General features: G+C 40.1%; 1 protein-coding gene across 7 annotated transcripts in view; it reads right to left on the reverse strand.

Moving 5' to 3' along the window:
- The window catches only part of KLHL32 (kelch like family member 32), a gene marked incomplete at both ends in the record, with an annotated part of 191,901 nt that extends 179,438 nt beyond the window's left edge, over window positions 1–12,463 (reverse strand). For all 7 annotated transcript variants that reach the window (XM_080806597.1, XM_080806596.1, XM_080806595.1 and 4 more), the window contains 2 exons: window positions 4,112–4,292; window positions 12,441–12,463. In XM_080806597.1, coding sequence (XP_080662723.1) covers window positions 4,112–4,292; window positions 12,441–12,463 — 204 coding nt within the window. The remainder of the gene's footprint in view (window positions 1–4,111; window positions 4,293–12,440) is intronic.
- Window positions 12,464–12,918: the final 455 nt, after the last annotated feature.

Genomic DNA, 12,918 nt, shown 5'->3' on the forward strand with positions numbered 1-12,918 from the left:
TCCTTTCCTGAATCAAAGCAATTTTGACTCAGAATAATCCACCAGATGTCAAAGTACAAAGTACCAAAGTCTAGTTTATAGGAAGGTACTTAAGTAATTTGAACAGATTACACTAGAAAGAAAAATCCATCAATAATTTGCATATTTTTTATATCCAGGATATTAAGAATTGAAATATACATGGAATTCTATGACAATTAGAAAACATTGTCTCATCCACTTAATAAATATTTATTAAGCACTAAGCCTGAAGCAACATTATAAGCACTGTGAGAGATACAGAAGTTACTAAAGCAGGATACTGTTTCCAGGTGTTTCAGTGTGGTAGAGCATAAGACACAAGGGAAACAAACATTAATTCTAGTTTAGGGCATGTGGTTGTTGGAAGACAATTCTCCATGGGTCTCTTGTATTTTTGCACATATTGTGAATGAGGCACTGACTGTCCTTTGTTCTAAACTCTCTTTTAAAGGATATTTCTATAGCAAACAGCTCTGGAACACAGAGTGATGTCTCCTCTAGGAGTAAAGGGCAGTTTTGCTCACAATCCTAGAAGATACGATGTCTCTTTACAGAGCAAAGGTAGGCATGCTCACTGTCTAGTATAAAAATGTGTCCTTCCAGAACAACAACAACAACAAAAACAGACATGTTTCCTAACCATTATACAAGATTTGGGTTTCTTGAACTCAGGGATCCTCTCTGGTAAGGCAGTCCATTTTGTGTGCAGTAATGGAAACTGGCCCTCTTCATGTCACCTGTGGGAACAGAGGCTCAGGGAATAGGTGCAAATAAGCTGAGAGTCAAAGACTCCTGTTGCTGTAGGTCATAACCTCTCCTGTGTCTCTGACTTTGGAGTCTCATGTCTTCTACCAGCATCTAAGAAACTGTGTTAGGCTAACTTGCTGGCTTGCAAGTAGGATAAAATCTCAGTCTTGATAGTCCTTGAAAGCAGGAGGTTGCAAAAATGGCAACAAATTCATTCCCTCTCTGCTTCTCTGCCCTTTGGTATACCTCTTACACTGACTCTAGGCTTGGCCATGTAACTTCCCTGGCCAATGGGACATCAGAACACATGACACAAACAGAAGACAGAAAAGTACCTATACATTGAGGGATGCCTGGGTGGCTCGGTCGTTAAGCAACTGCTTTCAGCTCAGGGCATGATCCCAGGACCCTGGGATCAAGACCTTCATCGGGCTCCCTGCTCAGCGGGAAGCCTGCTTCTCCCTCTCTCACTCCCTCTGTTTGTGTTCCCTCTCTCGTTGGTCTCTCTCTGTCAAATAAATAAATAAAATCTTTTTAAAAAAATGAGAGAGAAAAAGAAAAGTACCTATACATTGAGGCCTACCCTCTTGCTGGCTGATTTTAGAATTTAGTTGTCAAGTGAAAAAGCACAGCCTAGCCTATTTGTGAGAAATATGTGCCCAGTGTCCCCTACCACCTCAGCCAAGAGCCTCACAATCACCAGACACGTGAACAAGGCCAATTCAGGTCATCCAACCTCCAGCCAACAGTCCAGTTAACTGCTGATGTGAGAATGAATCCAGCATTGATCAGTAGAGCTGACTGACGGAGGAACTATTCAGCGTCTAGGTTTTGAAGTGGTTTGTTATGTGACAAAATTTAACAAAAGGGGCAGAGGACAAGGCAAAAACTACTTCTGGTACAATATCTGTATTACAAATGCCACAGGGCTCAGCATACATCTGGTTAAATACTGTAACTCCAGCACTCAACACTGTGCCTAGAAAAGAGCTGGAGGTACCAACTGTTCCAGCTTTGTTTTGGTTTCTCCGTCTGAACACTCACTATAAAAGCCACTTAATTTTCATCTCACAGGCAGGCTGTGAGCTTACAGGAACTGTGTATGAACCTACCAGGGCACATAGTGAAAGGGAAAAAGCATAATTCGGTGCTCCAGGAAACATGTTCCTGTGTGTGAAAAGCAACTCTTTCACCTAAGATCTGACAGTCCTTGGGTGGGTCATTTAAACATATTGAACTTCAGGGGTGTCTGGGTGGTTCAGTCGTTTAAGCATCTGCCTTTTGCTGTCAATATCCCAGGTTCCTGGGATTAATCCCTGAGTCTGGGCTCCCTGCTCCATGGGGAGTCTGCTTCTCCCTCTCCCTCTGCCTGCCGCTCTCCTGGCTTGTGCTCTCTCTCTGTCGGTTAAGTAAATGCATAAACTCTTTAAAGATAAAAACAAAAACATATTGTACTTCAGTTTCCTTATCTGCGTCATGGGAATAATAACGCTATCTTCGGGAGCTTTGTGCCACCGGTGTTATAAAGGAGGCACTCTCTCAGAGTATCGGGGCATCGTGGTGAAAGAGACGAAAGCCAGGAGTAGCATCAAACGCTGTTAAAGGCCAACAAGTGACAGGCTCTTACTCACTTGCTTTCTCTCTCACATACACACAGGCACAAAATCACACCATTTCCCGAAGTTAAATTAAAAAGCTAACTGGCAGAGACCTAAGAGGAGAGAAGCTAAGTAACAGCAGGATTACATTATGGTCTATAGGAAAACAAAACTTAGCATATTATATTATTATATAAAGTGCTTGTGTTATATAGAACACTACAGAGTACATTGTTTGAAAGCTCCCTGAATTATATATAACCTTTCTGGAAGATGAATGCCTGACAAAGTGTGAGTGTAGAAAACGTAACATTGTATCAATGCACCTTAAAGGTCACTTTTCAGATATTCTTCTTCATTTCTGCAATTGAGGATTAAATCCCTACTCTTTATTTATAGACATTTTAACTACCTCCCTCTTGATCCTCTACAGTATTAGGTTTCATCATATTTAAAACACATTAAAAAAAGACTTTCTTTTATGTTTAGGCATCTTTGAAAATTCTGTTTAACTGCTGGTTGGCAACTGAGTGTAGTTGATAGTATCTCTTAGACATCAAAACCAAGATTATTATTGGAATTATACAAATCAAACTAACAAATTACTCATGGGCCTAAGTTGGTTTTCTGGACCATTTTAAGACCTTGGTAAGAGAAATTTTTTAAAAAAATCACAATTAATTTTTATTCTCATTTATATGAGCTTTGTATAAAAAGTTCTTTTTCTACCACTAGCTAAATGACATTTAGCTAGCTATAACCACCCTGTCTATTTTAATCTTTAAAACAGCCATAAACATGTAAAGACATGAATGGAGCTAGAGACTACAATGCTAAGTGAAATAAGTCAGTCAGAGAAAGACAAATACCATATGATTTCACTCATACGGGGAACATAAGAAATAAGCAAATGATCAGGGGGAGGGGGAAAGAAAGAGACAAACCAAGAAACAGACTCTTAACTATTGAGAACAAACCTACTGGTCACCAGAGGGAAGGTGGGTGAGAGATGGGTGAAACAGGTAATGTGGATTAAGGAGGGCACTTGTGATGGGTACCAGGTATTGTATGAAAATGCTGAATTCCTAGACTGTATGCCTGAAAATAATATAACACTATATGCTAACTGTACTGGAATTAAAATGAAATAAAATAAAATAAAATGAAGCAACAAACATATCACCATTATCTCATTAGCCACTGAAAATCAAGCTCTAAAGTTCTACTGAACAAGACCACATGCCTTCAGCAACACACTTATCAACCGTAAAAGGTCATTAGGCCAATTGTATCTCTCTCTGGAGCAAATCTTTGGAAAACACTAAGACAAGAACATGCACAGAAAATAAGTCAGAAACACCACATGTATTTATGGATGTTTTAAATTTTAACAAACTGTTTTCCAGATGGTCCTTCTGGTCCTAAATCCAGAAACATCCCCTCCCCCAGTTCACACCCCCATCATGGGGCACTACTATGCCACATTGCCTTACTGTGGGACGGTATCCAACAGCCCTCGGCTCAGATGTGAAGTCTGCTCTCCACTGGAGGGGACATCCAGGGGGCCAGCCTCTGGGAGGATCTCACCAGAACCCCAATCTCATTCTGCCCCAGAAGTGTCCCCAACATTCACAGGTGTGGGGACGGCTATCAAACTGACTGGTGGTTGCATGCCACTTCAGGAAACTTTGTCATCCTTCTTGTGTCGGCATCTCAACAGAAACAAACAAACTACCCCAGCTTACCCGGAAATAGTCGCTGCATGCTGCCAGGACTGCCTTGTGAGCATGGAATTTCTGTTCCTCGGCAATCAGGGTGATGTCGCAGAGGATGCCGTCACTTCTCTGCTGATTCAGCGCGGCCAGGACACTATCATTGTGAGATTCTGAGTGGCAGAGCCTCTGGCCCGTCAGCATTTCTTGAATACTACGGAAGAGAGCAATCACATGAACACGCTTCCTCTTGCCAGCCCCTGCCGCCCCCCTGCGACCTCACACCTCCAGCACCAGCGTGGGGGGTGCGGATCCCAGCTCACCACAGGAGAGGGACCTTTTTGTCCCACTTCCTTCTCTCTACTCTTCTCTGGCCTTCCTTTTCTCTAATTCTCTCTTTTCCTCACCTCCTCAGGTGACTTTCTCTTTCCTACTAGTGCCTGTCTTTCTGAATCTGTGTTTTGGTGTGTGTCCACCTGTGTCTGTGTATTGGCCCATGTCTGTGGGTCTGTGCTTCTGGGCCTCTGTCCCCTCAAACCATATATATCTCTGAGGGCAGAGCTTTCTCTGGATGTGTATCTGGATGTGCGTACCTATGTGACTCTCTCTTCTCTATGACTCCCCCCGTCAACTCTCTAATTCCTTCCCTAGCTTTGTACCACCCGTGTGGGGTTCGTGCAAGCTCAGAACATCATCACTACCATGCACTGATCAAGCACAGAATCCACATGACCTATAAGACTCACTAGACATAAAGGAAGTTGTCTCCCCACAGATGACAATACTACATTAATATATAATGTATTAACAGAAATACACAAAACAATACTGAGTAAATGTTGGTTATGGAAGAAAGGGCTGCCACTGACCATTCTGTGTAAAAGGCAATTATTTAAACTACGGCAGAAGATTACTAAACTTGGGAAATTGGGTATCACAGGAGAACATCAAGAGAAATGTCATGGTAAATGAAAAAAAAAATCTAAGGCTGAAAGTAAAATATATCTATATTACAGCCTTCAATCTCTGCATGTGGTCATTGTACTATATTTAGGGAAGACTATACAATTTTATTTTCTGTTCTATTTTTTGAAATTGCTAAATTTACTCATTGTGGAAATTTTGCCCTTCACTCCTTAGCCCATTTTAAAATAGTCATCCTATGTCCTTTTAGAACTCCGAAGTGAAACTCTGGATCTTGCCAAAATAATGTGGAAGTGATGCCATAAACACATAACGCACACTGAATGTGTAGATAGTGATGAACAACCCCAGCCTAGATCTATGAATAGTCTCCACAGCGCTCTAAAATCTCAGAACTGGCATCAGACCAGGAGGGGTGAGCTGCACCGGTCACAAGTTACTCCCAGAATGAGAACAAGGGCCATCAAGCCCTGTTTCTGGCCTCTGGACTCTTCTCAGAGCTGAGGGAAGTACCACAGGGATGACTGAGCATCGTCTCTCCTATCCTGACAACTCCAGCACCCAGTTCTTCCCTCTCAGTGTGAAAGAGCCACTCACAGGAGCCAGGGAGTCCCCACTGGCCTAGTCTGCTTGGTTAGTTTATTGAACAAAGCTCTGCCCAGCCACTGGTGCCAGTTGGCTGGTGAACTGCCCTTTAACCCAGATCACCACCTTACAGTGAACCAAATGCTTCCCATGAAACCTAGAATACAGGCCCGTAAGCTTTACTGGACATCTCTGACTGGGAGCCTCAGAAATGTCAGAATTACTGAAAGAAGAAAAAAAAAAAAAAACTTGACAGGAGGTGATGATATAGGAAGTTCTCGTGGGAAGGTGGGAGGATTATTTTCAGTTGAAACGCAGCAGTGAGTTTTGAAATGGTTACTGTCATCGAATATTCATCTAGCGGCTCCAGCTATCGGCAGACATTTAAAATCAGTAACTGAAAAGCACATTCAGAAGCATAAGTAACTTTTTAATACAAATTTCTATGCAAAGCCTAGAACGGAGCTTAATTAGCCTCCCTCAATTAAAGAAATAAGGAAATAGAATAGTAACAGGAAATATCATATCTAAAGGAAAAGGAAATATCATATCTAAAGCTAAAGGAAAGCTTTAGGATAGTTTTTGAAAAATCTTTCTTAAAAGGATGACATTTTTATATATTTCACAAATAATCTTCCCATGTTCCATAAAGTATTCTTAGTGATTTATAATTATTAATTCACTTAATCATCCTAACAACCCTGTGAGGCAGGCACTATTCTTATCTCTGTTCTACAGATAAGAAAACCAAAGGTCCAAGATCAGGCATTTTGAGAATCTGTCGCCAAGAACACAATAATGTAATTCTCCTTCCTGCTTTAAAAAAAAAAAAAGACAAAAGAAAACACAGTGATAAACTGTGAAGAAGATCTCAAAAATCTCTGACTGCCGGGGGCGGGAAGGAAATCACAAAGTCCATATTAACTTTATATTTATAGTATGCACAGTTATCCCAAAATCAAAGCTGCCTTTTAAAAACAATATACATGAAGATAATAACATGAGATAGTGATAAGAAAGATCTGAAATCAGGCTTCAAAAATATGTATCTTTGCACTGGAACTAAGATAAGTTTGAATATAGAAGACCAGATTCTAATTATTACTCACTTCTTTGAAATACTCATTGCAAATTTATTCGAAACACTCATTACTTTTCTCTCTTTTAATATCACCTTAAATGTGAAATAAATGTATTTTAAAATTTCATTTTTAGTGGAACAATAGAATCTGTTAAAATAATTGCCTTGAATTGTTTCCTTATTCATTTTCCAAATATAGTGCCAAAATTCGTGTCCTTATTATCAAGATTGAATCAGTATCTGCATTTCAGTTATCTATTGACAAGGAATAAATCTCACCAGGGAAAGAGCAGCTGTAAACTGAAATTTGGCAAGGAATAAAGGGCTCAGCTCTGAAACAATGGTGATGCTGCACAATTTCACAGGATCATTCAGCTGGGCTTGAAATAGTCAAGCTTCAAGAAAACAACTTGCTAAATATTTAAGGCAACACTTGGCACAAGATCCCAAATATTTTGGAACCAATATGTTAGGAATCTTTAAAAGCAGAAACAAATACTCCAACATTTGGCAAGAAATAAAGGTCGATTAATCAACAAGTCTTTATTGTATTCTGGAAGTAACTTCCCACTCAACTCTCAGATATAAATCTGCAAAAGACTTCAACCCTCTAAATGTTAAAGCATGTGTGACCATGGCACACAGCTGGAAAGTGGCAGGCCCATCTCATGAGGGCAATGATTGTAAACGAGGGAGGAGGTGAATCAGAGACTATAAAGGACTGTGTCTAAATTAAGATTAAGGGCAGATACATGCTTGCAAATGGCCCTGTTGACATCTATAATTTATAACAAATCAGCACACTCGGCTTTCCAACAATGTCCCTCCATTATTTGGAAAGCAACGAAGAAAAAAGGAAAAAGATACCCCTAAAACTTCCTAAGCTACTGAAAACAAAACAAAACAAACACAAAACATGAAACATGAAGCACATGGCCCCAGGGTATACGGATTTGAATGTCATCCTAAAATTGGGAAAGATCATCCGGGGAACCAATGTTGCCACCTTAAAACTCACAGGTAAGTGCAGAAGGTGACCTGGCTTCCCCAGGGTAGCCCTAATAGTCTTTCCTCTGAGGAATCCCCTAGAACTACACTGTGCGATACAATAGCCGCCAGTTACAGGGGTTTATTGGCCACTTGAAATGTGGGTAGTGCAAATTGAGATGTGTTGTAAGCATACAATGCATGCCCTCATGCACTCCATGTCAGATGTAGTATGAAAAAAGAATGCAAAATATATTGCAAAATATATGCATAATATATTGATTCCATGGTAATATAAAATATATAGGTATACTGGGTTAAATAAACTATATAGTTAAATTTACTTCACCTGTTTCCTTGTACTGTTTTTAAATGTAACTACTTGATAATTTTTAATTATATAGATATATGGTTCACATTACGGTCGTATCAGACAGTATACAAGTTCCCAGGGGGACCTGTCCCTCATTCTTTTCCACCTGAACTCTAATAAGGGCTTGGGGTATCCCATCAGGCTGCCGAGGAGCATGGCTGTTCCTGTGTCTCACAGGACACAGCCTCTGTGGGTACAACCGGGGAGGCCCCAGACTCTCTGAGCAGCAGATTGTCTTTTCTGGACACCAGAGAGCATTTGATTGGCCATATGTCAGCATTCAGTAACAGGGAGATAAATAAATGAGCTCTCAGGGAACAGGACTACTCATGACTTCAAGTCTTTAACTTTCATTCTGGAATTGACGGCAAAAACCAAGAAATCGAATGCAGAGCACGATGTTCATAATGCGGTACACCCAACTCTGAGGGAAGCTCTGCCAGAGTGCAAATCACTACTTCTAGGCTATAGAGTTAACGTTTTGATCAGAGAAATCTCACAGGGTCTCATTTACATAAAGTAAATTTTGACTGAATTTAGTCAGTTTTTAAGATGGAAAATTCCAAAACATCTATCTGGTTTTTAAACGTCTGCATTTCAGATTTTAAATTTCAAGTCAGAGATACCTGGGTGGCTCAGTCGTTAAGCGTCTGCCTTCGGCTCAGGTCATGATCCCAGGGTTCTGGGATCCAGCCCCGCATCTGGCTTCCTGCTCAACGGGAAGCCTACCTCTTCCTCCCTGCTCCCCCTGCTGTGTTCTCCCTCTTGCTGTCTCTCTCTGTCAAGTAAATAAATAAAATCGTTAAAAAGAGAGAGAGAGAACGAGAGAATGGTCGAATTTCATTCATCTGTATATAACCATTCAATTTTCCCAACACCATTTATTGAAGAGACTGTCTTTTTTCCATTGGACATTCTTTCCTGTTCTGTCAAAGACTAATTGACCATAGAGTTGAGGATCCATATCTGGGCTCTCTACTCTGTTCCATTGTGTCGGTACCATGCTGTCTTAGTGATCACAGCTTTATAATAGAGCTTGAAATCAGGCAATGTGAGGCCCCCAGCTTCGTTTTCCTTTTTCAACATTTCCATACAAATTTTAGGATTGTTTGTTCCAGCACTCTGAAAAATGTCATTGGTATTTTGATCAGGATGGCACTGAAAGTATAGATTGTATAGAAAGTATAGATTGCTCTGGGCAGCACAGACATTTTGACAATGTTTATTCTTCCAATCCATGAGTATATGGAATGTTTTTCCATCTTTAACTTGATCATTCTCTTAGACCATTCAAAAAGATAAAATCTAAATGGACAAAAGACCTCAATGTGAGATAGGAATCCATCAAAATCCTAGAGAAGAACATAGGCAGTAATCTCCTCAACACTGGCCACAGCAACTTCTTTCAAGACACATCTCCAAAGGCAAGGAAAACAAAAGCAAAAATGAACTTTTGGGACTTCATCAGGATAAAAACAGTCTGCACAGCAAAGGAAACAGTCAACAAAACAAAGAGGCAACCTACAGAATGGGAAAAGATATTTGCAAATAACACTACAGATAAAGGGCTGATATCCAAGATCTGTAAAGAACTTTTCAAACTCAACACCCAAAAAACAGATAATCAAGTCAAAAAATGGGCAGAAGACATGAACAGACACTTCTCAAAGAAGACATACATATGGCTAACAGACACATGAAAAAATGTTCATCATCATTAGCCATCAGGGAAATTCAAATCAAACCCACATTGAGATACCACCTTATACCAGTTAGAACGCCCAAAACTGACTAGGCAAGAAAGGACAAATGTTGGAGAGACTGTGGAGATAGGGGAACCCTCTTTCACTGTTGGTGGGAATGCAACATGGTACAGCCACTTTGGAAAACAGTGTGGAGATCCCTCAAAAAGTTAAAAATAGAGCTAACCTATGACCCAGCAATTGCACTACTAGCCCAAAGATATAAATGTAGTGAAAAGAAGGGCCACATGCCCCCCAGAGTTCATAGCAGCAATGTCCACAATAGCCAAACTGTGGAAAGAGCCGAGATGCCCTTCAACAGAAGAATGGATAAAGAAGATGTGGTCCATATATACAATGGAATATTACTTAGCCGTCAGAAAGGATGAATACCCAACTTTTGCATCAACATGGATGGAACTGGAGGAGATTATGCTTAGTGAAATAAGTCAAGCAGAGTAAGTCAATTATCATATGGCTTCACTTATTTGTGGAACATAAGGAATAACATGGAGGACATTAGGAGAAGGAAGAGAAAAATGAAGGGGAGGAAATCATAGGGGGACGAACCACAAGAGACTATGGACTCTGGGAAACAAGCTGAGCATTTTAGAGGGGAGGGGAGTGGGGATGGGTTAGCCCAGTGATGGGTATTAAGGAGGGCACGTATTGTATGGAGCACTGGGTGTTATACACAAACAGTGAATCATGGAACACTACATCAAAAACTAATGATGTACTATATGGTGACTAACATAACATAATTTAAAAAATAGAATAAAATTTAAAAATTAGAAAAAATAAAATAAAATTCAAGTCAATTCCTGTATCAATGTATACCTACTATTTAGTATACAAATAATATGTAAATAGTTTTCAAGTAAGGCCACCAATAAGGTATTACATACTTATAAATCAAATGCAGTCAAGTAGCATAAAGGGTTCATTTCTCAAACACACTATATCAGAAAGAAAAGCCCGAACAAAAAAACTGATAGTACTAAAATTATTCATGATTATCTCAATTCAATCTATTGATGAATTATCAGGTGAATACCCTATCACTTCAATTCCACAGTCAAAATATTTCTATACAAATTAAACGCATTAATATTAGAACAGCCCTATTATTTAAGAGGGAAGGCTGTTAACCCCATAATGGAACTCAATTTTCTTTTTTATAGAACATTTTAAAATTTATAAATACCTTCAAATGAATGCTAAACAACTAATAACAATGGTCAAAATAATAAGCAAAGAGGACACAATATGCTTAGAGAATGTTTAAGAAGTATTAGAGATTATACAGAAAGGAACTTAATGATAAATGAATGGTTTTGTCTCATTCCTCCCTTTATTCATTCACTCAACAAACATTTATTTAACCTATGCCAGATACTGTGCTAGGTACTGGAGATAACACAGTGAACAAACCAAACTTGGTAGCAACCCTTGCAAAACATTCGGTTTAGCGAGGCAGTTACACAAATAATCTGCCTCCCAGAGGAAGTAATGCTGGAGCTGGTGGGGGAGGGGGTGTGAAGGATGAAAGTGAGTTACCTTGGCAAAAAGGGAAGAGAAGAGTTTTCCATTGGGGAAGAAGAGCAAGTGCTATGTATGATCCTGAGGTAGGAGGGAGCATGGCCCTCACACAGAATGTTAATTGTTCAAACCCTGAGGACTGGGGGGTGGGATGGGGAAGAGGGGTGGTGGGGGCAGGTCTAGGGTCTGGAGCTCAGAAAAAGAGCAACAGGCTCCGAGCTACACCTGCTGTCACAAGGCGTCCCTCCATTCCTAAACGTATTTTTGCAACGGGTCAACTCTAATAGCTTCAGGGCTGTGGAAGAAAGATGATCTCCTCATTTCATAGACATACCAAGTTCTTAATTAGTAAAAAGAGAAGTATTTCCTATGTCTCACACTTCTCATATTATTGGCTCTGAAGATCCTTTTGACTGTTTCCTCAGAGGATGATGGAGACTTGCCTCCTCTGAGAATATTAAAAAAAAAAAAAATGCCCTCTGCTTTCTTATCTCTCAGGTCCCAGATTATGGAGCCTTCTTCAGGATGACGCTTCCTCACTCCATCAGCACTGTACTTTTCCTTCAAAAGCACTTTTCCCAATTATATGTGCATTGTTACTAGGTGTGATTTGCTTACTATCTGTTTCCCCCAAAGAATATACATTCCATGAGGGCAGGAAGCTTATCTGTTTTATTCACTGATGAATCTTCTCCATCAAGTACAGTGCTTGGCTCAATAAATATCTGTTAAAGGAATTATTAAAAGAAAATGCTATGAGTGTTTTCAGAATACATATCACACTCCCCAAAGTGACTGCTTTAAAGGGGATGATAGTCATACAAAAGTATAGTGATCTGCTTCTTTTTAAAATCATATACCTTTATGGAAGTATGCTTTTTTTTTTTTTTGAGATATCCCAAATAAGCAAAGGACAGTAAGTCGTATCATTCAAAGAACCATGAAATGTACCTAGGTAAGACCAGTAAATAGATCACAGTGGTTAAACCATGTGCTACGATACTAAACTGGTTTGCTTAATTCCTTCAAATCTGTGTTGAGCCCTGCTCTGCACTCAGCCCTGGGGTGCACAGTGTGACTATTTCAGGGCTCACAACACCAAACAAGGAAGCATCCTACAGGGCCAACCTCAGGCAGCGTTCAGACGGCATTCTCCAGCTGGGTTCCTCAGGATCTCAGCCTTAGCAGTTTGCAAGCATTCCAGCTGAATAAAAAGACAAGAAAGAAAAGCACAGTGAGCTAAAGGCAAAAAAAAAAACAAAACAAAAACCACCACTCTGGGCTTTTATGATGCGAATGCTTTAGAACCCCAAGAAGGCACCCGGGGGAGTTTTATAGCCAAGATTCAACATTTCAACTGAATGCTCTTTAATAAGTGATGGTTCGGGATGTTTTTGAGTTTTTTTCACCTCACTGGAATTTCAGAGACTAAGTAGTAAAATGTGTCTGAGAACCAACAAAACCTAAATTAAGGGTTGCAGCAATAATTAAAACATTCGATGGCCAGGGGCGCCTGGGTGGCTCAGTGGGTTGAGCCTCTGCCTTCGGCTCAGGTCATGATCTCAGGGTCCTGGGATCGAGTCCCGCATCGGGCTCTCTGTTTGGG

The sequence above is a fragment of the Martes martes genome (assembly GCF_963455335.1).
Source record: "Martes martes genome assembly, chromosome: 6".
Taxonomy (NCBI): domain Eukaryota; kingdom Metazoa; phylum Chordata; class Mammalia; order Carnivora; family Mustelidae; genus Martes; species Martes martes.